The sequence below is a fragment of the Vipera ursinii genome, assembly GCF_947247035.1.
Source record: "Vipera ursinii genome assembly, chromosome: 1".
In the NCBI taxonomy this organism is placed as follows: Eukaryota; Metazoa; Chordata; class Lepidosauria; order Squamata; family Viperidae; genus Vipera; species Vipera ursinii.
Window position 1 is genome coordinate 54,791,989 of NC_139512.1, and position 26,647 is coordinate 54,818,635.

A 26,647-nucleotide genomic window follows, 5' to 3' on the forward strand; every position below is an offset into this window, starting at 1 on the left:
AGGTGGGCAGAAGCTGGGATGAGTAACAGGTGCTCACTCTGCTACGTGGCACTCGGGATTCAACCCGCCAAACTGCCGACAAGCTCAGCGTCCTAACCCACTGAGCCACCGCATCCCTTAATGTGACATGGCTCGGCCCAAAATGATTTCCCCAGCCAGTATACACTTGGGTGAACTCACAAGTTACCCATCATAGATTTAATATCTAGAGATATGGCCCCTTGCCTTAAGCATTTTGGTATGGCCCCTAAATCTGAAAGTAATCACCTCTCCTTAACTCTCACTTGCAAAGTTAGGAAAGGACTAATTAGAAATCAAGTTAAAGGCCCATGGAAGCTCCCTTGAAGGTAGAATAGCTCAAAGGTTTTTACTCAGAGGAAGGAATGGCATACTTTTATACTCTCTTTAATTTATGGGCGTAGAAACTAGGAGACTGTGAGTTTTACTCCTACCTTGGGCATGAAGCTGTTTGTGATCTTGGGCCAGTTACTATTTCTTTCTTTTCTTTGGGGAATAGTGCTATTAAAACAGCATTCAAAACATTGTAAAGTTTGCTCTCGAAATCCACTGCTGTTGGGATTCCAATGGTTTTTCTACACTTGGGCTCATTCACAGACTTAACATATTAAGAGACAAAAATAGCTTGACCGTGACAGACACGTGTTGACATACCAAACCTATCACTTCCGCTACACTGCGTAGCATACGTTTAAAACTCTACTTTCATGAGAGATTCTTGGATACAGTTCCATATTTATAGAATAGAAACCAAGGCCTGGGGGAAAAAATGGAACCTTGATGTTATATGTTATACAGCAGCAAGATTATGCTCAGAAATGGAAGACCACATCAATTCCCACAAATGGAGGAATGGTTGCAAGAACTAATGGAGCTAGCAGAGACGGCTAAATTGACTGTACTGATTAAAGAAAAGAATACAAATGCTTTTATTGCTATGTGGAAACCACTTCTGGACTTTGTGCTTGAAAAAAATGAAATTTTGATTTTGGGCTTTACCGATTAGATAGATTTGTTATCGAAATGGCTAGTTTACACTATTTTGTAAAAGTAAAAAGTTGAGGCTTGATGTTGATATTCTATTTTACTGCACCAAAAGAAATTGGAAATGCCTTTTTTTCTTTTTCCCCCCTTTCCTTCCCTCACTTTTCTATTCCCTTTCCCTTACCTATCTTTTCCACTATTTACTTTTGTATTTTCTTCGTATCACACACTATAAACTAATAAAACTTCAAAATAATAATAAAAAAATAGAATAGAAACCACACAGACAATAGGTTCAATTATCTGGATTCTCCATGATGAGTTATTTTATTTATACACTAGGTTAAAAAATACAAATATTTCATCATTACAAAAAAAGCTTTATCAAACTGTGTACATACAGAAGGGTTGTCAAAGCCAACCTGTCATTAATACTTTATATACGTTGGGCTAATATGAGAGATACGCAGAGTAAGATTACTCCTCTGGATTAAATACACAAGCCTGCAGACTTTTTGGCAATGGTCAAACTCTTTTCAAACATCAGCAAACACATTTTCATAAAAAAGTTGAAAGCAGTTTTGTTGTTTTGAGGCTTAGTAACGGTAACAAAGAGAGGTCATAATTTGCTAACTTGCAACTGGGTCTTATTGCCAGCAAGCAAATATGAGCAGGTAGCAAACAGCTTTAAGCAACAATAGGCTAGTCCTCCACAATTCCCTGCCACACTATTCATCGTGGCCTACTTTGGGACAGAAAGAGTTTGTAACCCATTGCAGACAAAATGAGACAGATGTATTTCCAACCTACGGATCTGCAGGAAAACAGATGTTGCCGATCCTTCATGCCAGAAACAAAATAAATACTTTCCAAGACACACAAAGCCATTTCTGAATAGTGACAGGCACTTGCTGATGAATGAAGGTGATATTCTTCTGATTGCCAAAAACTTGCATGGTAAGAACGTGAAATGAGAGTTGTCAGAATCAAGACCACAGAATTGAGATTTAAGCAATATTCCCCCCAAAAAAATAACCTTTTGAAACTAAAAACAACAAAAGAAAAAAAAACAGATAAAAATGCTTGCCTGCAGCTGAGTGGCTGATTCATATAGCCATCTGGTATTTACATCTTCCAGGGAATCACTGTGTTCACATCTCCATTGTAAAAGAAGCTTCAGTTTTCTTTATATAGTTCCCCATTTTTGTCAAGGCAATGTTTGCTGAGATTATCATTAAATTATCCACTGAACCTCTAGTCAAGACTGTAAGAAAGACTGAGGCTGCCTATTAACAATCAGATTTAGCACCAATCTAAGCCGAAGCTTCAAACACTTTTGGCAGTTATTTCCATCAGACAAAAGTCCCTCTCCTGAACGTTCGTCTTAATGGGTTTAAAGTGCACAAAAACCACCAAATAATGTCTTCTCCTTACACCCACAATACCCCCTGCTATGTGCTTCAAACATGTGAAGCTAGATCTTACCTCCATTTTAAATTTTACAAATTCAAACCTTTTTAGGATTTTGAAGCAGCAAACATCACATATTTTTGGCCCAATATACAATTTTGAAAAGTTACACTTGCTTAACTATAGATACATTTTATTATAGGACAATTATCCAGTATATTCAGCAATACTTTTTGTTATTATTTCATCTTTTATTGAATTGGCACTTTAAACTTGAAGAGAAAGACCACTTAATACTCCAGGATAACAGTGTCATTTGCCTTGAAGCAATGTATTTATGGCTACTTTTTATTTTTGTTATTACAAAGAAACTGGTAACACAAAGTAGCATAAACAGGCAAACTCCTTGAGACTCTACTTTTTTGTTGTTTTCGATTACTTTAAAAAGTATTTCACTACCACACTATATCCATGTAACTCCCGCAAAAGGTAGTCTATATTTTGTAAGACAAGCAAGACTGCTAAAAAGCAAGAAGAGCAACTGCTGTGCAGCAATGGACTTCACAATTACATGATTTTAGATAACTCTACTACTGTCAAGTTTATACAACTGGTTTTTAGAGTATAACCATAAAAAGAGAGATGCCAGCATCAGAGGTGGAGAAGCCCAGCAGCTCTAGCTCATAAGAGCAATGGAAAGGGATGCTGGGAGTTGTAGTTCAGCAACATCTGGAAGCCACAGATCCACATGAAGATACAATATCCAAAAAGAATAGTTCCACGCATCCTTTTTCAATTCCACCACCACCATCTCTGCAATTAAGCAACTTCCAAATTGGCTTGCTGACTGAGTCATACAAGCTGTTACAGGAAAACATATAAATAAAAGTGCCTTGTACCACTATGTACAATTCTAGTTCATGAATGCACAAAGCTTTATAGGACTGCAATCTTAACCATGAATTCCAGGCAATCCAAAGCTATCTTCTGTGTCACGCACTGAACCCAAATTGGAGGCAAAATGTCATGTTCAACATGATTATGTGTTACCTATTCTAAAATGTTTGCATGAAGATTACTTGTACTACTAAAAACACACAGATACAGCCACAAAGACAGATGAGAGCACATGGTAAATACATTTTACATCTTATGACACTTCAAACAGGCTAACACTGTCTGGTTAGTTTAATAGTCAGTTGTGATTATGTCTGATGGAATATTTTCCTTTTTGTAGTTGGGAAATATATAGTTTGGATTTGCTTCCATCAGACCTCTTAAACCACACTTCATCATGGTTAATTGTTGTAATTATAGCACTGAAAAGGAACAGGGAAAAGAGAAATTAGGAGCGCATCAGTGTCCCTATACAACTGCAATATTACCCCAACCTGCATGGCAATTGATAAACAGGACTATAATTACTGGTAATAAAACTTAAAAGTATTACAGCAAATGCCTGGAAAATGAAGAAAAACTAACAGAATACTATAATATTAATGCTAAAAGAATATTCAATACTACTGCATTGGTCTGGAAATAATTCACAGTTTTAAACAGCTTTCCTTTGCCAAGAAAAAACAGGTATGGCTCTATGACTAGATACAATAAGAGACTAAGTAAATGGGGAACAGTTTTGTTGCCTATCTATAGCAATTCTATAATAACCTAAGTGTAATCACTAGGTCTGTTTTATTTACAAAACAGTGGTCCAATGAGGTAAAAAAGAACAAAACTGGGAGTGCTTATTTCACTTCATCGGTATTTTTTTTTCCTTTGAGTACTCATAAAAAGAGACAGAGATATGTATACTGGAGGAAGATATACTGCATCCAATTTCAAGGACAATAAGTAAGGTTTACAGCTATAATTCTTGGAAAGCTAACACAAAGGCTACGATATATCGCATGAAGAATATTCTTCCTATTACAAACAGATGAACTGGAAAATAAAACAGAAAAAAAATGGTTGAAGTGGAAAAAAGACATTGAGCTGCAGGTTTTCCATATTTTATATTCTACAGGAGCCCTGGTGGCACAGTGGTTAACCTGCAGTATTGCAGGTTAACTCTACCCACAGCCTGGACTTAAATCCTGATGAGGCTCAAGGCTGACTCAGCCTTCCATCCTTCCAAGGTTGATAAAATGAGGACCCAGATTGTTGGAGGCAATATGCAAATAATGCCTCTATATTGTAAACCACCCAGAGAGTCCTACAAAGCACTATGGGGCAGTATATAAGCCTAAATGCTACTGCTATTGTGCTCTGGCTGATGCTACCCTACTAAGGATGCTTTATTATGAACTCTCACTGTCAGCAGCTGCACAACTGTTATGCCCAAATTAGCTACATATACCTAAATCAGCTAAGACAGTAGGAAAAAAAATATTTGAACTGTATTCAAATTATTTTAAAAAGTCATACCTTGTAGGGCATTCATCTTTCCTATCAATACATATTGTCTGTCCACGTCCATACCATTCCCCATTATAATAGAGTTTTCCTTCCTCAGATCGTGTGCTGTGTAGGTGTTTTTCCAACTTGACAGGTGCTGAAAAGAGGCAGTATAAACAATGCTGATGAAATATAACAGTTGCTTTAGGAAGTTGATTTCTCTCTACTTTACATCCTGTTAATACATGCATGAGAGATTTTACCTTCTGCTCTTAAGCAGAAATAGTTTGTAGATTCTTACCAAAAAATGCATCCATAAGAATAAATTTTCTTGAGCCAGCTATGTAAAATTTAGCTTGGAATCTAAACTTTGTCCATTGCTGGCTAAATTGTATTCATATTATAATAATGTTTAAATAGATCTATTATTATTTTTATTTTTATAAGAATACACATTTATTGATTTGATCTAGGTACCACCTGCCTCAGACCAACCCTTCTCAACTTTCCAAAGTAACAAAAATTGCCCTCAAATCATCAAGGGCACGAATCAGTTTCCAATTATTGTCTTTTTTGTATTTAAATCTAACATTCTGGTAGTTGCTAGGAACTGTAGCCTAACTTTTAGGGTGGGAAAGGAAACAGAAAGTGGGAAGGAAGCCATTGTAGATATTGGTACTGTACAAAGAATTACAACAGAAAAAAGGGCAAACTGTGAATTCATGGTCAGTGAATTCATGGTCACAGTGTCTCTGCTTTTCAGCAGCAATGGAGTAGGGCATGATAAATGTAACTGGCTACTCTATGAATTAACTGCAAAAGAGTAAAGTAAGTTGCCTTACGTTCTGCTTTCACTCTATGTGGTCCCAATGTAGCCATTGCCTGAAATTTAAAAAAAAAGTTTTCACTTTTAAAGAGGTCATTCTTTAGCAAGCTATCTTCTAAAGAAATTTCATTTTAAAAAAGAATTTCATGACAACTCCTATGGAAAAAATATATGGAAACATAGACAACTTATTCTGAAGAAGTGTGTATATTGCAATTGAATAGCGCAGTGATCAGAGCACCGTCCTTTGATGTGGGAGACTGGGATTTGAATCTCAGTTGGTACTTTTCTTACCGAGACAGGTGATATGACCAAAGAAAGACATGCCAGTTCAGATATCCCCGATTAATAAGGTCTGCACTAGATGTTGCAGAACCAGGACAATCTAATGAAAAGTGGGCTATTGGGATAAACCATACATAGACAAAAATAAAAGAACTTGGAATGCTACTGCAAGAGTAGACCGAATGAAAGTGGATAAGTGAAACGTACGGGGGAACAAGAGATGGACAGAAAAGACCCAAATTAACTGAGAAACAATTACCCAACACTTCAATATAATAAAAAAGAAGTGAGATAGACCAACTATATATTACATCCCAGACTCAAGAAGACTCAGAAGAAGAACTGGATATGCAGCCAACATTTGAAGATGGAGCATCACTGCCACACCCTCCATTACAGATCAATTAATATGGATAAGGTCATGGATAAATCAGCTACACTCAATCCTCAAAACCACTTACCAAGGTTCAGCGTTGAAGTACCATATGCTAGCATGCTAGAAGATTACAATAGAGCCCAAACAACCATCCCTACTACCACCATAACTCAGAACCAAAGGACTGGTATATGCTACAGCTGCTGTAATCCTGGAGATGTGTTTTTAATATAAAGAACAAGCACTAAGCAGTTGAAGCATGGGGCCTAACACACTAGACAGAACCCAAAGTGCAAACTGTGCACAGAGGCCTCAGATAAATAGACATATTCTATTTATTATATACTGCTCAAAAAAATAAAGGGAACACTTAAACAACACAATGTACTGTATTTAATAGTAGGATGTCTTATCTTGTGTTCCCTTTATTTTATTTTTTGAGCAGTATATTTGGTAATGCATCTCCCACTTTAGATGCATGCTGGAAGTAATTATTACAGGTACATACTGAAAATATTCACCTTCTTTTCAGTTCTTTAAAAATCACATGGCCGAATTGGTCATTCAGCCATGTGATTATGCTAGATTAGGGGTCTTCAAACTTGGCCCTTTTACGACTTGAGGACTTTAACTCCCAGAATTCCTCAGCCAGGCATGCTGGCTGAGGAATTCTGGGAGTCGAAGTCTGCAAGTCATAAAAGGGCCAAGTTTGAAGACCCCTGTGCTAGATGATTATTTTCTTTCTTGTTTCAAATAGTGGTACCTTGGTACTCGATGGGTCAAAACTTGTCAAATTTGGTACTCAAAGCATTTTAACGTGAAAATGTTGTCCGGGTATTTATTGTTTGTGTGGTCCTCGATGTGCTGCAATAGGAAAAGGGGGATGACTGCAGAGGGCAGACAGGAAGTTGGCTTTGCTGGGAAGGTCGCTGATATAGGAAAATGGACAAACAGGAAGTCCTTCCCAGCCAAAACAAAGGGTCATGTGATAAGTCATGTGCTTTCTTTGGCACTCATCGTTTTTATTACTCATCGTGCTTCCTGGAACCAATTAATGGCAAGTACCGAGGTACCACCATAACTGAATATATACACACATTTTGTAGGAGCAACCTATCAATCCACCATCAAATCAATCAATACGACATACCATCATTTACCTCTCTTCCTACAAAATAGTTACAGGATCATCTTTTTCTTTATTTCCATAGTCTAAAAATAAACATATAAATATGACTACTTATAAATATTTTAAAACTAGGCACTTAAAAATATACATACCTTCCTTATTGTTGTCCAGTCTTCAAGTATATCAAGATCTTGTAGCATATACACAATATAGGGCCGTTAATATGTTAAGGAAGTTGTACTTTTTCAAAAATGGATCACATTTTAAAAACCTATGTGTCATACCCACCAAGTAAAACAGATCAGGAATTAACTGCATAAGAAGGCTAAGACTACTTTCTATAAATTCATAAATTATTTTCCCACATTTATTTTCAAGCATTGAGATTTAAATTAAAATGAATGCATTTCATTATACAGCATGAATATCCTTTCAAGCTGGAAGGAAAAAAAATCTGCAATCTTTTTCTGGGGGAAAAATCTGATCTACACATAAATATAAAAGCCCTAAACCAGTGAAAAGAAATCTGGGATAAATGTATTCATAACAAGATGCCAGCACTAATCTCTTTATTACTTTTTGGATGACAATATTTAGAGTTGTTGTTGTTGTTAACTGCGAAGTTGTGTCCGACCCACTGCGACCCCATGGACAACGTTCCTCCAGGCCTTCCTGTCCTCTACCATCTTCTGGAGTCGATTTAGGCTCACGCCTACTGCTTCAGTGACTCCATCCAGCCACCTCATTCTCTCTCGTCCCTTTCTTCTCTTGCCCTCAACCTTTCCCAGCATTAGGCTCTTCTCCAGTGAGTCCTTCCTTCTCATTAGGTGGCCAAAGTATTTGAGTTTCAACTTCAGGATCTGGCCTTCTAAAGAGCAATCAGGGTTGATCTCCTCTAGGACTGACCGGTTTGATCGCCTCGCAGTCCGAGGGACTTGCAGGAGTCTTCTCCAGCACCATAGTTCAAAGGCCTCAATTCTTTGGCGCTCAGCCTTTCTTATGGTCCAACTTTCACAGCCATACATTGCAACTGGGAAGACCATAGCCTTGACTATACGCACTTTTGTTGGCAGGGTGATGTCTCTGCTTTTTAGCGTGCTGTCTAGATTTGCCATGGCTTTCCTCCCCAGGAGCAAGCATCTTTTAATTTCTTGGCTGCAGTCCCCATCTGCGGCGATCTTGGAGCCCAGGAAAATAAAATCCGTCACTACCTACATTTCTTCCCCATCTGTTCGCCAGGAACTGAGAGGGATGGATGCCATGATCTTGGTTTTCTTAGAGGGGTTAATATTATACTATATTGCTCACACTAGACATATAGAATGAAAACTACACTGGTCAAATTTATCCTTAGGCTCTATTAAAATATGATGCTCATGATTTTTGTCACAGTCTTCAAATTACCATCCTGTTTCCCTATGCACGTTTTAGGAAAGGTGACAAATAAGCAACAATGTAAGTGAACTAACTATACCCAGTTAAGTTATAAAGAAGAGAGCTAATTTCGTGTGGTGGTTAAAGTAGCAGGCCAGAAACCAGGAATCTAAGAGTTCTAGTCCCTTCTTAGGCATAAAAGCCAGCTGGGTGACCTTGTTACAGTCACTCTCTCTCAGTCTAGGAATAACAGAATGGAAAAGCATTCCAAAATCTTGCCCAAAAAACCAGCAGGGGCTAGTCCAGGCAGTCACCAGGAGTCAACAATGACTCAAAGGCACCAAAGGGAAAAAAAGAGAGAAGAGAAGAGAAGAGAAGAGAAGAGAAGAGAAGAGAAGAGAAGAGAAGAGAAGAGAAGAGAAGAGAAGAGGGACCTTGGAGATCTTCTAGTCCAACCCCCTACTTAGGCAGGAAACACTATACTATTTCAGACAAATGGCTGTCCAATCAATCTTAAAAACTTCCAGTGTTGGAGCATTCACAATTTCTGGAGGCAAGTTGTTCCACTGATTAATAACTCTGTCAGGAAATTTCTTCTTAGTTCTAGGTTGCTTCTCTCCTTGGTTAGTTTCCATCCATTGCTTCTTGTCCTGCCTTCAGGTGCTTTGCAGAATAGCTTGACTCCCTCTTCTTTGTGGCAGGCCCTGAGAAATTGAAACATTGCTATCATGTCACCCCTCATCCTTCTTATCATTAAACTAGACATACCTAATTCCAGCAACCGTTCTTTATATGTTTTAGCCTCCAGTCCCCTGATCATCTTTGTTGCTCTTCTCTGTACTCTTTCTAGAGTCTTAACATCTTTTTTACATCGTGGTGACCAAAGTTGGATGCAGTATTCCAAGTGTGGCCTTACCAAGGCATTGTAAAGTAGTATTAATACTTCACATGATCTTGATTCTATCCCTCTTAATGCAGCCTAGAACTGTGTTGGCTTTTTTGGCAGCTGCAGCACACTGCTGGCTCATATATAAGTGATTGTCCACTAAGACTCCGAGATCTCTCTCACAGTTACTACTATTGACCGAGGTACCACCTACACTGTACCTGTATTATAAACATTCTTGATTTGTAACAGAAAGGCTCGGAAAGATAGGTTGAACAGTGCTGATGTAAACTAAAATTAGTTAAGATTTTCTTTTTCCTTAGCCTTATCTCCAGCATTTCATTAATTTTGTTTGCTGCTTCTTACTCTTTTTCAATGCTTTGCACAATGTTGCTTATTCCAAAATAGAATAGCATGATAAATGTATATTTATGGCAGCCATTAAAGGATATCTGATACAACAACAGGTTTCTTCTTCTCTGGACTAAATAGATCCTTTCTTTTTTTCCTAGATTGAAGTTCATCATTCCATAACTCTGAGAAAGAGAAAAAAATGTTGCAATTACACATTTTTAATCCCACAGTTCATAGGCTGAGTCTCTCTAAAAAAACAAACATCTACATTTGGGGGGAAAAGCAGATTTATATCTTAAATCGTATTTAAGAAATTATGAGGACTGCTTTAAAACAATAACAAAGTTACCCAAACCACCACAAGTGTGTTTATTTTCCCTTATTCCATCAACACTTTCTTCCTCTCTTTCAAAAACTGCCCACCTTCAAATAGGTCAGGTGTTCAGAGAATGGGGAATTATATTTATTCATGCATCTTTTAAGTCAGGGTTTCCCAGTGGTCAATATCAACCTCTAAGAGACAATGAGATTATCTGTGTGTGTGTGTGTGTGTGTGTGTGTGTGTGTGTGTGTGTGTGTGTGTGTGTGTGTGATTATCGCTACTGATGCTATCATTACAGTGGTACTTATTAAATTATTTTCATATAATAAATATTTGAGGATCAATGAACAATCTGAAATTTCATGAAAAGGTCAACGAGCTAAAGAGATTGGGGACCCAGCTTTAGGTTAACTTTAAGTATCACAAGGCATCAGGGAGGAAACTTGAGGCTCATTAAGAGACATGAGCTAGCTCAATTTTTCTCAACCTCAGCAAGTTTAAAATGGGTAGATTTTAACATTCAGCATGCTAAATGGGGAATTCTGGGAGTTAAAGTCTACACATCTTAAAGTTGCTGAGGTGGAAAAACAATGAGCTAGCTGATCAAATTTTTGAGGTAGAATGTACAAGTAGAAGGTAAATCTAAAAAGATAACTTAAGACTCTTAATTCTTCTCAATTTGTTTTGCAGACAAAATAGAAGCTCCAAAGATAAGCCAAGTAAGTACTACAATTCACTGCAATCTTCTTTACATGGATTCTAATTAATTTGGGTAGTGACTCATTCATTCACACTTTATCTGTTGAATAGTAACTTACCTGAAGTAATGTCAATACTATGTCGGTCTTCTTCAAGTCGTCTGATTTTCTCTTCTAGTTCACTCTGAACAGTATCATACAACAAGAGCTTTTCACTCTGAAAGGAAAAATTAATAGGGTATTCACTCTGAAAGGTCATCCACAGTTACGTGAAGCAGATAACATCCTCACAAATACTGTAGAGATGTTCTCTTTTCACAGAAATTCCAAGTGGGTATATGTCATAACAAGCATTAAAGGGGATTTTCTTGCCCCAAGTAGTATTTAAACTCCATAAAATAAAAAATCTAATTTCATAAGTATGGAAAATGAAAGCCCACTGAATAAAGGCAACAATAAGAAAAGAAAAGGAGAGGTACATGCAATTCCAGTAAAACAGATTCTCTAAACTTATTACAGTTAGAAAGCAAAGAACTCCACTTTTTAAAAAACTGTGTTATCATTTGTAGCTACTCTAAATAAAGGGCAGACAAAAAAAAGGAGACCCTGAAGTTTTCTAAATCCCATTTATATACAAAAAAAATTCAGATGGCAAACTTTTATATTTGTTATACTCATCCAGATCTGTTTTGCCCAGTAATGATCAGCCTTGCCTCTAGACAGTTTTGGCCACTGCAAGCAGGAATTTGAGATGCATATAAAAGTTCATATAAAATTTAATGCTGATGCACTAATATTTCTGACATTATTTGAGCAAAACTCCTTATGACGTGACATATGATAACTTCAACTATTCAGCCTGGGGCTACTGACAAAGCCCTCTGTTTCCATGGTTGTTTAAATTTGTGCTGTACATCTTCAAATGAATAGAATAGAGCTGCAAGGGACCTTGGAGGTCTTCTAGTCCAGCCCCCTGCTCAAGCATGATTAGGGATTGTATTGAGAGGTACATGGGGATGATCTTGGGAGACACAGGGAAGAGCCACAGCCAGAGGAGAAGTTGGATAAGAGGCAGCTTAGCCTGCAGAATGAATGTGGGTGTGGCAAATGTCTCAGGAGGGACTCTCCCTTGTTTCTTGTGCAGGGGTAGGCAACCTTGGCTCTTTTATTTATTTATTTATTTATTGAGTTTATATACCACCCTATTCCCGTAGGACTCAGGGCGGTTTACAAGGCAATTAAAACATAAAATACAAAAATTAAAATCAGATTAAAACAATTAATTAAATTTAAGCCCTAAAAATTAAAATCTAAAATCCAATTAAAAATTAAAAACCCCTCAGTCTGGGCCAGACAGCTCGAAGAGCCAGGTTTTCAGGTCCCGGCGAAATGAACGAAGGTCGGGGGCAATCCTAAGTTCCGTGGGTAGTTGGTTCTATAGGGCCAGCGCAGCCACAGAGAACGCCCTCCCCCTGGGAATAACCCGCCGGCATTCCTTAACCAGCGGTACCTTGAGAAGGCCCTCCCTGTGGGAGCGCACAGGACGATGGGAGGTTGATGCCAGCAGCAGGTGTTCCCTTAGATAATCCGGACCCAAGCCATTTAGGGCTTTATAGGTCATCACCAGCACCTTGAATCTCACCCGGAGGGCAACCGGAAGCCAATGCAGCTCGCGGAGAAGAGGTGTTACACGGGAGTATCGGGAAGCTCCCATAACAACTTGCGCGGCTGCATTCTGCACCAGTTGAAGCCTCCGAGTGGTCCTCAAGGGCAGCCCCATGTAGAGAGCATTACAGTAGTCTAACCGGGAGGTCACGAGCGCATGAGTGACTGTGCGTAGGGCATCTCGGTCCAGATAGGGCCGCAGCTGGTGCACCAGGCGAACCTGGGCAAAAGCCCCCCTGGTCACGGCTCCTATATGATCTTCAAAACTGAGCCGTGAATCCAGGAGGACGCCCAAGTTGCAAGCCCTATCGACGGGGGGGGGGGGGTAACACCTCACCCCCCATCGTTAAAGATGGAAAAAGCTGGTCAGTCCGAGATGCCGGTATGCACAGCCACTCAGTCTTGGCGGGATTGAGACGAAGCCTGTTTCTCCCCATCCAAACCCGGACTTTTATGACTTGTGGACTTCAACTCCCAGAATTCCTGAGCCAGCATGGCTCAGCTTGGAAACCTCTCCCTTTCCCCTCAGCATGGCTGGCTCAGGAATTCTGGGAGTTGAAGTCTACGAGTCATAAAAGAGCCAAGGTTGCCTACCCCTGTTCTTGGGCTATAAAGGCAAAGGTGGGGGGAGAGAAATGTATTTTCAGACTTGCAGGATTCTGTTAATGTAACCTTATAATAAATTAGAATTAGTTCACCTAGGCGCACTTCATTGCAAGGCTTATCAAACTGGCAATAAACTGTGTCCTAATGCCTTCCTCACATTAGCATCAGATTTTGATATGGAGAGAGGCTTCAAGCCAGGGATGTCACACTCGCAACGTCAAGTGACATGTTACGACATATTGAGACTTTTTTTGCCATTGCCAGCAATGGAGTGGGCGCGGTTTCGCTATGATGCATCCGGCCCACAGGCTGGCAGTTTGACACCCCTGCTTTAAGCAGTTTCTTGGTTCACTGAAAACAAAAAGCTATGTTATCAAAGATTTCACCAAAAATAGGTGGTACGTATAAGATCATGGGAAAGAAGTGAAGTAATTTGTCCCCGTTTCATTTATCCATCAAATTTGCATTCTGCTGTAATTGACTAAAGACTATATATAGTCCAAGATTATTATAACATAATTGGTCTCTACCATCATAAGTAGAAATCCACTAATCTTATAACTGCTTCTGGTGTCTTTGAAAATGTATTTTAATATACAAAAACCATAAAAGCTACATAAACAACTTTGGGAGGGCATGTATAGAATTTACTGTTAGGCTTCATGAAAGCTCTATCCTCTTATAAAACAATGTTTTATTTTATTCATTCATTTGTTCATTCATTCGATTTCTATAGCCATCCATGTTGGCAAACGACACTAAGCAGCTCACAATTCAGAAACATACATTACAATTAAATTCTTAAAAAGATTTTAAAAACAATAAAAACAGTAAAAGCCATTAAAACACTAAAAATATTATATAGTTTTATTTATAGCTGTATGCCTATTTTTTTAAGAAAAAAATCAAATTCATTACTCTGATCTCATTTAATAATACTAAATACTTTATGAACAAATTGAATGAAATAATATTTGAATGTTTTTTTCTTCTTCTTGAGTATGCAATTAATATGCCACAACACAGAAGTGTTTCTTGAAACAAAAACTGCACACAAAATATGCAAAAATGTGGTTCAGGTGATGTTATAAAGCTGATACATATCTTAAAATAGCCTGGGTAAAATTTATGCAGGATGTATATTATCTTAAGTATACAAAAGCTCGAGGCATTTGATTCATTATAGGCTTTCAACCTAACTGCAAAAACATAACAAAAAAAATTTTGAGCAAGAATTTCACAAGAACAATTAATAAGACTGACAAAGCTGTCAAGATATTTTAAACTAAACTAACCACTTTTTTTGTAGGTGTAAGTATATAATATTTTCAAAATATTCTTCAAATATATAGCTTAGTGTAGTGAGTTTATTACTTCAGAACTAAGTACAACCAATTATATTAAAACATTTCCAGCGTAAAACAATACCTCACAATGCTGTCGGGAAGCCTGGATTTCACATTCATACTTGTTTTTTACAGATTCCAAACAGAGTTCTCTGTAGATACCTATAAAAATATTCATTTAATATTAATTGGAGAAGAGCATCATGGAATGTATTTCCCAGCCATTCTGAAAATTCCCAACAGACAAAAGTGGGATTTACAAAAAAGATTTGCTTTACATCTCCATTTGTGCAAAGCCTAAATTAGTTTTAATCCCAATCCAATGAGATATCTTCCCTGGCTTTACAAGGCTCAAGTGCTCCTCTAAAAATTATATATCTTCATGTTATTTATAAGAGTATTTGTTATGTTACAGAAGACTTATAGAACTTGAGCATTATTATTAGAATTGCTCAGTGAACATTAATTCAGACCAGCAAAATGGGCAGCGATTAAAGTTTACAGTCCATTTATTAATTGAACAACCCTTCTTCCCTCATTTTTTAAAAATTCTAGCTTAGTTATACATTTGTTGAATGGCTGAAAAAGTCAAAATCAAAAGGAAGGCACTTATGGTAAACAGATTAGAGAGTGTGGACAAGTGGCATATAATGCAATCTTAATTCTAAAAAGTAAGATTCAGAGAACTTCCTTCCCTCCCTCTCCCCCATCCTTTCTTGAGATAATGAACACAATGACACCAATGCAGGTAGGTTTCACACAGCTCTGAAAAGCACCACTGAATTTCTCCAACAACCCTGAAGTGTTTATCTTTCTGTCTTCTTCTGTTACTTGTTCAACACTACACTAAGAGCCACAGTGGCGCAGTGGTTAGAATGCAGTATTGCAGGCTAATTCTGCCCACTGCCAGGAGTTTGATCCTGACAGCCTTGAGGTTGACTCAGCCTTCCACCTTTCTGAAGTCAGTAAAACGAGGACCCAGATTGTTGTGGGCAACATGCTGACTCTGTAAATAGCTTAGAGAGGGCTGTAAAGCACTATGAAGCGCTATATAGTTTAAGTGTTATTACTGTTGCTATGCTACTGAATGGAGGAGCCACTTCCTTGCAGAAAGCAAATAAGAAATTAGCCACTGATCCCTGCCTGCTACACGTCTGGTAGGTAATAAAAATAAAACAAAACCAATCCACTGGGTTTTTCTTCATGAGTGAAGAAATAGGAAAGAGACTGGATAGAAGTGAGAAGTGGCATTTTTTGTTTGCTGGAAAACAGAATGGACAACAAAAAACATATTCTTTGGGAGCGGGGGTACCGTTTGATGAGAAAAACCTTGAAGTTTCTGGAGCTAACTCAAATAGATCACCCTGCCTAGCCTCTGGGCTGTGATTCAAGAATATCTTTTGTTGCTGTGTCAACTGCAATAAAATAGTATGTAAAAAATAATACTTTGTATAAAGTATACAAACTTTATTACAATTTAGCAACAATATGCAGGCAGATAGACGGCAACCAACAAATATCTGGCTGATGTTTTTTTTAAAAAACTTTTCCTTTCTTCCTGTCCCTTGCTTTCTACAAGCTATTTATTGAAGAGATCTGAGGAATTTTTATACCAATTTGTGTTATTTTGGTTGGTTTTAATAAATGTATCACCCAGCTCTGTATTTTTAAGCTTCTCCCCCAAGAGAACAACACAACCGTGATTGCTTTTGGTGAGAGATTATACACATGCATTTATTTGGGAAACAGAATGCTATCATGAATGACCTTGTACGCTACTGCTCTTTAAATATGAGGCCAAAAAATATAACAAATAATTCAGCCTCAATTGCTTTAAAGTCAAAGGCTTCAGAAGCGCTGAAACTTTTGTTAGCATTTTCCTTTTGCCATTACCTTGCAGCAATACAGTATACCAAACTGAGTCAACGACTCATACACTCACCTGCCACTTTTGTTCGGATTTGCATGTTTTCTTGCAGAGCTGCCAGTGGTTCCAAGTACTCTGGTGCCTTTCCTGCAATGACTTCCTGTAGCTTTGCATCCACTTGGCTTAACCTCTCTTTGTAAAGTCTTAATATAATGAAAATAGAGTACATTATATTAAAGCCAAGCATAGAACAGTGTGCAGGTAGTCCTCGACTTAGGACCACAATTGAGCCCAAAACTTCTGTTGTTAAGTGAAACATTTCTTAAGTGAGTTTTGCTCCATTTTACGATCTTTTTTGCCGCAGTTGTTAAGTGAATCACTGCAGCTGATAAGTTAATAACCTGGTTGTTAAGTGATCTGGCTTCCCCATCGACTTTACTTGTCAGAAGGTCGCAAAAGAGAAGCACATGACCTTGGGACACTGCAAAGGTCATAAATATGAACCAGCTGCCAAACATCTGAATTTTGATCACATGATCATGGGCACAGGTCTGCAACCTGCGGCTCCGGAGCCTCATTCGGCTCTTTCAGCCGTCTCCTGCGTTGTAAGTTGAGAATTACCTGTATATTCATATTTCTAAGATCTTCTTAATTGGCAAAAGGCATTCCTACTAAACCCATCAGCCCAGAAGAAATTAGTAAGATTCAAAAATAGACTGAGTAATACATTAAATTATAGTCAACTTTTTATTTAGACATTGTTTGGGCTAGATCTGAAAGTGTAGATCTGAAAGCTAATGATCAGTTGTCTGCCCATTCTGATTTAGATGGATAGGTTAATGTACATATTCAAGACTATAGCTTATATTAGAATCTAAGAGAAGTATGAGATCATTGGTTTACTTACTGATCTTTGAGATCTGTAAACTGTTTTTCAAGATCAGACATCTCATCCAAACACTCCATTCTTCTTCTTTCACAATCTTCATCATCCATTTCTGCAATGAAAATTATATACTTTTACAAATATAACTAGTCTCTTCCAATGTACTTTACAGCATTTATGACCAAGCTGATATCTTCATTAAGTGACTAAAGTTCTAAATTATTTAAATAATTAAAATAAATTAATGCAATACTTTCTGAATATGCTGGAAAACAGATATAACATATAAAATTATTTCTGTATATCTCTATTCTGTGATTAATCTTATGAAAGAACTAAATTAATAAGCATTCACTTCATCTTACAGCCAGCCAGCTAAGCCTTTGACTTAGCTACCATAAGATGTTATACTTACCACCTGTTCTGAGTTATGACACCTGCACATGCACCCATGGTCACATGACCACATTTTAGACATTTGGCAACCAGCTCACCTTTATGGCCTGTCGCAGCATTCCATTAGAATAGAATAGCGAACAGAATAAAAATTGTATTGCTACTTCAAATGTACACTAATCAGCATGCGTTCAAATGAAAATTGTGTTGCATTCAGCTCTCAAAAAAATACTATTATGTGTACACCCACATACACACACGACACATATTGTCATGTGACTGCAATTTACAACATTTTTTTTGCCGATTCTGGCCTTTTCGGTAGGTTTCCACAAAACTCACCATAGGAATACAGTGATTTGCTTAATGATTGCAGCATTTGCTTAAAATTATAAAGTTGTAAAACCGCATCCAGGCACACAGGCGTCTTGAGGTGAAGTTCCCAATTAAACTAATTTAGTGCTCATACCTATGCCCAGGAACCTATACAACAACAGTTAATACTATTTCGGCTCTAGGTAAGAGTTAATGGAATTTAACTGACCACAACTGAGCCCCAATTTTCTGTAACTGAGACATTTTTAAGTGAATTTTGCCCCATTTTACAACCTTTCTTGTCACTGCTTTGAATCACTGCAGTTAGTTGGCTAGTAGCACAGTTGTTAAGTGGATCTGGCCTCCCCATTGATTTTGCATGTCAGAAGGTTGCAAAAGGCGATCACATGACACTGGGATACTGAAACTATCATAAACATGAATCTGTTGCCAAATGGCCAAATTTCGGTCATGTGACTATGGGGATGATGCAATGGTTGTGTGGAAAATGGTCATAAGTCAGTTTGTTCAGTGATGTTGTTTCAAAAGGACATTAAATGAACCATTGTAAGTCGAGCACTACCTATATTTCTTTTGTTGATGTTTTTATTATTTTATTGTTTTTAATTGTTTTGTTTTATAATTATAGAACTGTAAGCTTCCCAGAATCACTTGCTTGAGTTGGGAGACTATAGAAATTGAATAAATAAAGAAATACTGATAATCAAGGAACCATATAATTTACATTAATTAACTGTTGCATTCTTCCCTTCCAATCAACACTTCATCATCTTACCCAGGTAAAAACATCCGTGGATAAACATTTTTTACACAACATTACTTCTTAATTCAGACACCAAGAATCTAAACATGTACATGACTCCAGCTTCCATCAGTATGCACACTCAATTCAATATATACTATACCAAGTTGAAATATTAGAAAATAAGTTCATAATCTACGTAGCACCTTTTAGCCATTCATGGTGTTTAGCATACATTTTCCAATTCCATAATCGCAACCTAAGATGCTGTTTTTCCCATACTATAAATGGAAGACTGAGGACAACAAATGATGCCGTCAGGAAACCCATTTAAAGTATTCATTGTTTAGCCAAAATTTGAAATAGAAACCAACTCCTGTTGACCCCTTAAAAACAGTATCTCAAAGTATTTCTTTCATATAATGTACAATGTTTTTTACACCAGGGCTTTTCAATCTTTTCATCCATTGTACCACTTTTAGGATATGGCAACATCCGAGTACCACCAGTCACCTAGCAAGGTGTCAAAAACTTGATGACCAAAAAAGGAAAAAAGTGATGAAGTACAGGTAGTCCTCAACTTACAACAGTTCGCTTAGTGACTGAAGTTACAATGGCACTGAAAAAAGTGCCCCCCAAGCCACAGCCGAGCAAGACACCTGCCTGCTTGCTCAGCAGCGCTCTTCCTTCTGTCTGAGGTTTTCATTGTTGTGAACATTTGTGTTGGCAGCAGGGGGGGGGGGCAGGTGTTTCGTTTTTATTCCCCCCATCTGCTGGGTGGTTGCAGCAGGTTTTGGTCACTTCACATGACCCTGGGACACTGTGATCATCATAAATATGAATCAGTTGCCAAGCACCTGAATGTAAATCACAAGACCCTGGAGATGCTGCAACATTCCAGCTGATCGGTGCTTCTTCTGGGCTTAGCAGAAGCACCAGGATCAGCGCCGAGCTCCAGCTGGAGCCTGGCGCTGATCCTGGTGCTTCCACTGGGCCCTGACAGCCCTGCAGCTCCAGCTGTCTCTCACTCAGGCTTGTCCGGTGCTGCCACCAGTTCAGCTCATTCCCCTCCCCCACTACCACTTTTCTAGGATGGTCGTGTACCACCTGCCAGGTGCCAATGTACCACAGGTGGTACCCATACCACTGGTTGAAAAGCGCTGGTTTACACCATCAATTGTGGTAACAGCAAAGATCTGTCCCCCTACAAGTATACATATTCACCCTTTCCTTTCTTCAGTTGTAAAAAAGCAACCAGAAGCTCATCTGAATCCTAAATTTCAATTTATACTAAAACAAGTCACAAATACTGAAATGTGATTCTGATTCATACATATCACTGCATAATTATTTTGTTAAATTAGTATTGTACTATTCACTCAAGAGTTTAAGGTGGTCCACACAATGCTTCCTGTCCAATCAGCATGTCTATAAGATGAGTATACATCAGCCCAGACTTTATGATCTTGAGGAAGTGGATAGAAGAGCGGGGCAGTAGGGTGATTGGTACATCAAGAGCAACTCTAAATTGTCCATACAATCTAGTAAAATACAAGAGATAAGGGAATTCATCCTCACACTGTCTTTCACCTCAAAGTGCCTTCTGAAGTCCCTATCATTACTTTGTTAAATTTATATCCTTTCTTTTGCCTAAGAGTTCATCCATATTCCTTCTTCCAATCAAATAAATGTCTAAGATAGGCTGGGCTACAGAAAATCACTGATTCAAAATTTTATTTGTTTTTGGTTTTAGAAAAAAAGTTCAATATTTATTCTATAGGTTTTATGTAATTTAAGTGATTTATTTAATGTCTATATCTTTAATAGTACTTGTGCTTCTTAGTTTTTAATTGTTTAAGAGCTTATGTCAATTAAACATAAACTGTGATTTTTTTATTTGAAAATTTTATTTGTGCCATATCTATCAAATTTGTGGAGTATTAACAGGTTATATAGTATGTCCTTCTAACAAAAGCAATTTAGTATATTCACAAATTTGGGCAGGTTAAAGTTTCAATTTGTTTTTCTAAAAGTAATTCATTTTCTTCCACAATTAAAAATTGGATTTATCAAGTACACATTAAGAGAAAATTCAGAATCTCCTGGGTTGATTAATAAGTCTTTAAAATATATAGTGGAAAAAATTGGTGCAGAAGGGTATTAATGTTAACAATTAGACATTCTAATAATTCAGGGGTCTTCAGACTTGGTCCTTTTATGACTTGTGGACTTCAACTCCCAGAATTCCTCAGCCAGGTATGCTGGCTGAGGAATTCTGGGAGTTGAAGTCCACAAGTCATAAAAGGGCCAAGTTTGAAGACCATTGTAATAATTGTATTGCATTTATTAATTGTTCTTGGCTTATTAAAAACCATTCCAGAGTTTTTCAAAAGTGTTTTAGACATCAATTTTATTAAGCTCTGTATCAAATAATTATATCTACTGAAGAAACCTAATTTAATCTGTTGTGTTTAATTCAAGGGATAAATAAAAGTCTTTAGAACCATGGCTTTCTGTTTTCTGCGAATGCAGCCTCCAATTCCAATGGAACAAACATTTCTATGACTGGCTTATGGCTGACATAATTAAGGGGTCTTTTCAGCAGTACAAGGGAAATTAAGGGGTGCATCATTCTATTTATCACATCTTCCCTCATTCCTCCTTGAAAAATGCTGTTCTGAAGTCTTCCAACAATATGTGCTGGTGATGACCTATAAAGCCCTAAATGGCTTGGGTCCGGGACATCTGAGGGAGCACCTGCTGCCGGCATCAAGTTCCCTTCGTCCTGTGCGCTCCCACAGGGAGGGTCTTCTCAGGGTCCCACCGGTAAGAGATTGCCGGCGGGTAACACCCAGGGATAGGGCCTTCTCAGTGGGTGCGCCTGCCCTTTGGAACCAGCTGCCCGTGGAGCTTAGGATTGCCCCCCGACCTTCGGTCATTCCGCCGGGACCTGAAGACCTGGCTCTTTGAGCTCTCTGGCCTGGACAGAGGGTATTAATTGGGGTTTTAATTGGTTTTTAACTAAGATTTTTATATTCAAGGTTTAATATAATCATTTTAATTGTTTTAAATTTTGTAATTGTGGTATTGTTTCTTTTAAAAACCTTGTGAACCGCCCTGAGTCCCACGGGAGAAGGGCGGTATATAAGTCTAATAAACTAAACTAAACTAATATATCAGATTCTGTATTTCAGATGTGTCTTCAGTGGTATAAGTGCTGTTCCACTGTAATGACTTCTTTTGAGCAGTGGAATTAGCTCGGTGCTTCTCAACCTTGGCAATTTCTGCTGACTTCAATTCCCAGAATTTCTTAGCCAGCATTATCTTAAACTTGCCAAGGTTGAGAAACACTGAGTAGACTTGGGCCTTCTAAAGGTAAAAGGATTTTCTCCAGCTTCTAAGATTAGGCCACAAAATATTACTTTAGATCTGTTTCCTCAACTACCCTAATAGCGATTTAAAAGAAACATTTCCCACTTCAATAAATTGTAACAGATTTTATCTGTCTGGATTGACACCAGAATAAAGAGCAGTTACCAAAAAAAGAGTTTTGGTGCCTCCTAACTATTGAAACTGAAGCAGGAGAAACTTGAGAGCGTACTATTACACTTTAACAACTCTTAGGAATGCTGGAGAACAATGTACACAAACTCTGTTTTTCAGCATAAACATTAAGTGTAACTAAAGACACAATGATTAAACAAGAAACAAAAGCCTAACCTTACCAAAGTAAGACATAAAAAGCAAGCAAGGAGCAAATGCCTGGCAATTTCTTCAACCGACAGAAGCAACTTCGTGTGTACTTTTTCTATATGCTGCCCTGTTTCATGTTATCCTATTGTTAGCAGCAGATAATGAAATAAAATTGTATTCCTACATTAGTGGAAAAGGATGCATGTCAACATGTAGCAGCACTAGCTGGCCTGGTCTAAGTTCATATAGGGTAATTAATGCCTGGTTAGGCTTTGAATGGGAGAATTCCAGGGTTGTAAAATAGACCGAGAAACTGGGGGGAAAAACACCTTCCAAAGAAGACCATTCATTTCAAAACTTTTCCATACCCTTGCTAAGAAAACTGTAGGGGGTCTGTCTATGACAGACATGTCAAACACAAGGCCCGGGGGCCGGATCCGGCCCGCGAAGTGGTTTCATGTGGCCCGCGAAGCCATCCTGGAAGCAGTGAGGGAACGGCCCCCACTGCCTTGGCCCTGGCCCAGAGACCCTCCTTCTGCCAGAGACCCTCAGATCTGTCCCACTCCTGCCCAGGCCCCCATAGGCACCCTTGATGCGAACGATGTAGAGCTGGCCACACCCACCCAGCAGGCCGTATGCACTCTAGCCACGCCCACCCAGCAGGCCACGCCCACCCTGGCCACACCCACCTGGCCCCCTGAGGGCAACCGCAATGCTGATGCGGCCCTCAATGAAATTGAGTTTGACACCCCTGATCTATGAAGTCACCAGGAATCAAAGCCAACTTGATTTTGTGAATACATCCTTCCCACAGAATATATTGGCTCATGCTGTATTTTAGCCTAATAAAAATAACCAACACTAAAGTAACTAAGTAACTGCATTTATTCCTGCAATATCTAAATGTATGAAATGCGCTGAACATAATTAATAAATAAATCTACCATTCCTCCAGGATTGGAGACCCAAGTTCTACACTCAGCCATGGAAGCTCACTGGTCCCCAATACCATAGGATGCCACAGGTATAACACCTATAAATGACAATTTGATTTTTTTTATTTATCAATATAAGATGCTAAAATGAACCAACCATATTCTGAGATGGATCATCATTAAGCTCACTATGCTTTACTTCTATGTGTCCAAGATGTACTTGGTACAAAAACATTAAAGTTAAGAATTGCATATCAGGCCTATTAATTTGTGGTTTTTAAAAAACTTTTGACAACAAACATATCTAATACTTCTTCCTCCTCCCATTTTCCCCACAACAACCCTATGAGATGAGTTGGGCTTTAGAGTTAGTGACCGATGGAAGGTACTGAATAAAAAGGCAAATACAAGCTTTAAGCTACTGTTCTGCAGTTTGTCTTATGCATTATTTATTTATTTGTGCACTGAAATCATTATCATCTAACCTTAACCCTAAAGATAGGATAGAAAATGCCCTGTGAACATTTCTCAGACAAACAAAAATGGGACACTCCAAAGATTTGGGGACAAAGAAAAAACATAATATGGGCTTCAACAAACTAATATTCAAGCTATAATAGCACATTCCCGATTTCTAGAAGGCAATATTTATTTATTTATTTATTTATTAATGGGACTTATATCCCGCCCTATCTCCCGAAGGACTCAGGGCGGCTAACAACAATAACATATAGTAAGTACAGAAATTAAGATAAAATTAAAATTAAAGTCATCTGTGCAATAAATTAAAATTAAAAATTAAAAATAAATTAAAAATTGTAAACATAATTAAAATGCCTGTCAGTCCAGGTCAGCCAGGTGGAAAAGGAGTGTTTTGAGGCCGCGGCCAAAGGACTGGAGATCTTGGGCCATCCGAAGCTCAGGGGGGAGTTGATTCCATAGGGCTGGCGCTCCCACAGAGAAGGCTCTTCCCCTGGGGTTCGCCAGCCGACATTGTCTAGCCGACGGTACCCTGAGGAGGCCTTCTCTGTGTGAGCGTACTGGGCGATGGGAATTCGTTCCCAGTAGCAGATGGTCCTGCAAGTATCCCGGGCCTAAGCCATGTAGGGCTTTAAAGGTAAGTACCAGCACCTTAAATCTCACCCGGAGGGCAACCGGTAACCAATGCAGCTCATGCAGGAGGGGTGTTATATGGGAGTATCAGGGAGCTCCCATCACTTACCCGTGCAGCCGCATTCTGCACCAGCTGAAGCCTCTGGGTGGTTTTCAAGGGCAGCCCCATGTAGAGAGCATTGCAGTAGTCTATACGGGAGGTAACAAGTGCGTGGGTGACTGTACGTAGGGCATCTCGGTCCAGAAAGGGGCGCAATTGGTATATTAGGTGAATCTGGGCAAATGCCCCCCTAGCTACGACTCCAATATGATCTTCAAAACTGAGTCGTGAATCTAGGAGGACGCCCAGATTGCGTGCTCTATCAACGGGAGGTAACATCTCTCCTCCTATAATCAAAGATGGAACCTCTTGGACTAAACAAGATGACGCTATGTAAAGCCACTCAGTCTTGGCCGGGTTGAGCCGAAGCCTGTTTTTTTCCCATCCAAATCTGTACCGCTTCCAGGCAACGGGACATCACATCGAGGGCATCACTGGGTTGGTTCGGGGTGGAGATGAAAAGCTGGGTATCATCAGCATATTGATGATACTTCACCCCGAAGCCACGGATGATCTCTCCCAGCAGCTTCATATAGATGTTGAACAGGAGGGGGGAGAACACTGACCCCTGAGGCACTCCACAACTAAGGGGCCTAGGGCTTGACTTCTGCCCCCCTGCTAACACCGTCTGCGAATGGCCCGAGAGGTAGGAGGAGAACCACCACAGAACGGTACCTCCCACTCCCAACCCCTCAAGACGACACAGTAAGATACCGTGGTCGATGGTATCAAAAGCTGCTGAGAGATCTAATAGGACCAGGACAGAGGAATAACCTCTATCTCGGGCCCGCCAGAGATCATTCACCAGCACGACCAATGCCGTCTCCATGCTATACCCGGGTCTGAAACCCGATTGGTACGGATCCAGATACTTGTTCTTTAAAGGGAAGGAAAAACAGCAAGACAACAAACGGCATCCTTCTTACTTGGACCATCTTGCAATTTAGTCCTTAAAGCCACTGGCCCAAGAATTGCCTATCTCTCTGAATGCATTTGTGGCTTTCCCCCCCCCCCCAGTCACACACACACCAAATCAACTCTTTCACAGCTTATAGAAATTTCTCCCAACCGGGCTGGCTGCGGACAATACACCACACCGCAGGTTTATCACCGAATGAGGGAGGGGGAATTGGTGGCAAAGAAGAGAATAGCTCTCCCCAATAACCAACCCTGGAAAGAAACTATTAGGAAAGTGAGGCCATTGCCTTGCCCGCCCAGGTGAGGGGCGTAGAACCCGGGGGGGGGGCTTCCTAACAACTCGCCGACGGCGAAGGAGTGGGAGGAAATGCCGAAAGGGGCCACAAGGGTCGCAGAAACCGCGGAATCGCCCCGGCACACCACCAGAGCCGGACGGGGCGGGGCTGAGTCCTCCCTTCTGCCCCTATCTAACCCCAAGCGAGGCAGATCCGCTCTAGCATGTGCGCCCAGGAGCCCTTTCCCCGCTTCACCTGAGCTGTCCCCCTCCTCGGAGACGGACGAGCTCTCCGACTCCTCTTCCTCGGAGCTGCTGCCCTCGTTCTCCCCGTAGTCCACCTCCATATCATCGTGGTTGTTTTCTTTCTTCTCCCTCGAATGGACCGGCATCGCGCCCGCTCTCGGCAGACGCCCGGCGTCACCCGCTGGAGACCAGGACCGCCGCTTCGCCGGCCCGGCCCTCTAACGCGCCGAAGCTCCGCCCCACCGAAACCCCGCCATCCACCTTAGGGCCGTACAACTCAACCCGCCTCTCGGTCGCTCATTGGTGGACGCCCTGCCGGAGGAGCGGGGTTTCGTAGTCGGGCGTGATAGGCTGTTCTGTGTTGCGGAGGATTTCGGGATACGTAGTCATTCGCGTGGGGGGGGGCGGGGGGAAAGGCTTATAGATCCGAGTAGTAGTGGAAGTAGGATCAGAGACGGTGGAAGAGAG

The 26,647-nt window shown here is 39.6% G+C and overlaps 1 protein-coding gene across 1 annotated transcript; it reads right to left on the reverse strand.

Annotated features, from left to right (window-relative positions):
• Window positions 1-1,250: 1,250 nt before the first annotated feature.
• On the reverse strand, window positions 1,251-26,344 carry BRMS1L (BRMS1 like transcriptional repressor). Its single transcript, XM_083350373.1, has 10 exons — window positions 26,190-26,344; window positions 17,448-17,538; window positions 16,616-16,743; window positions 14,756-14,835; window positions 11,177-11,273; window positions 10,135-10,218; window positions 7,575-7,639; window positions 5,649-5,688; window positions 4,837-4,963; window positions 1,251-3,731 (listed from the first exon to the last, which is right to left on the reverse strand). Exons 1-10 carry the CDS (start codon window positions 26,323-26,325, stop codon window positions 3,608-3,610), a joined length of 972 nt encoding a protein of 323 aa, XP_083206499.1. The 5' UTR covers window positions 26,326-26,344; the 3' UTR covers window positions 1,251-3,607.
• Between the last annotated feature and the right edge of the window lie 303 nt (window positions 26,345-26,647).

What these genes read in the sequence shown, in the direction of transcription:
- BRMS1L (XM_083350373.1), bottom strand. Translation starts at nt 26,325, where the DNA reads ATGCCGGTCCATTCGAGGGAGAAGAAAGAAAACAACCACGATGATATG. An exon ending in GAAACCTGTTGTTGTATCAG is followed by an intron (nt 7,640 to 10,134) that starts ATATCCTTTAAT and finishes TAACATATTAAC; the next exon opens with GGCCCTATATTGTGTATATG. An exon ending in ACATAGAGTGAAAGCAGAAC is followed by an intron (nt 4,964 to 5,648) that starts GTAAGGCAACTT and finishes GCCTCTTTTCAG; the next exon opens with CACCTGTCAAGTTGGAAAAA.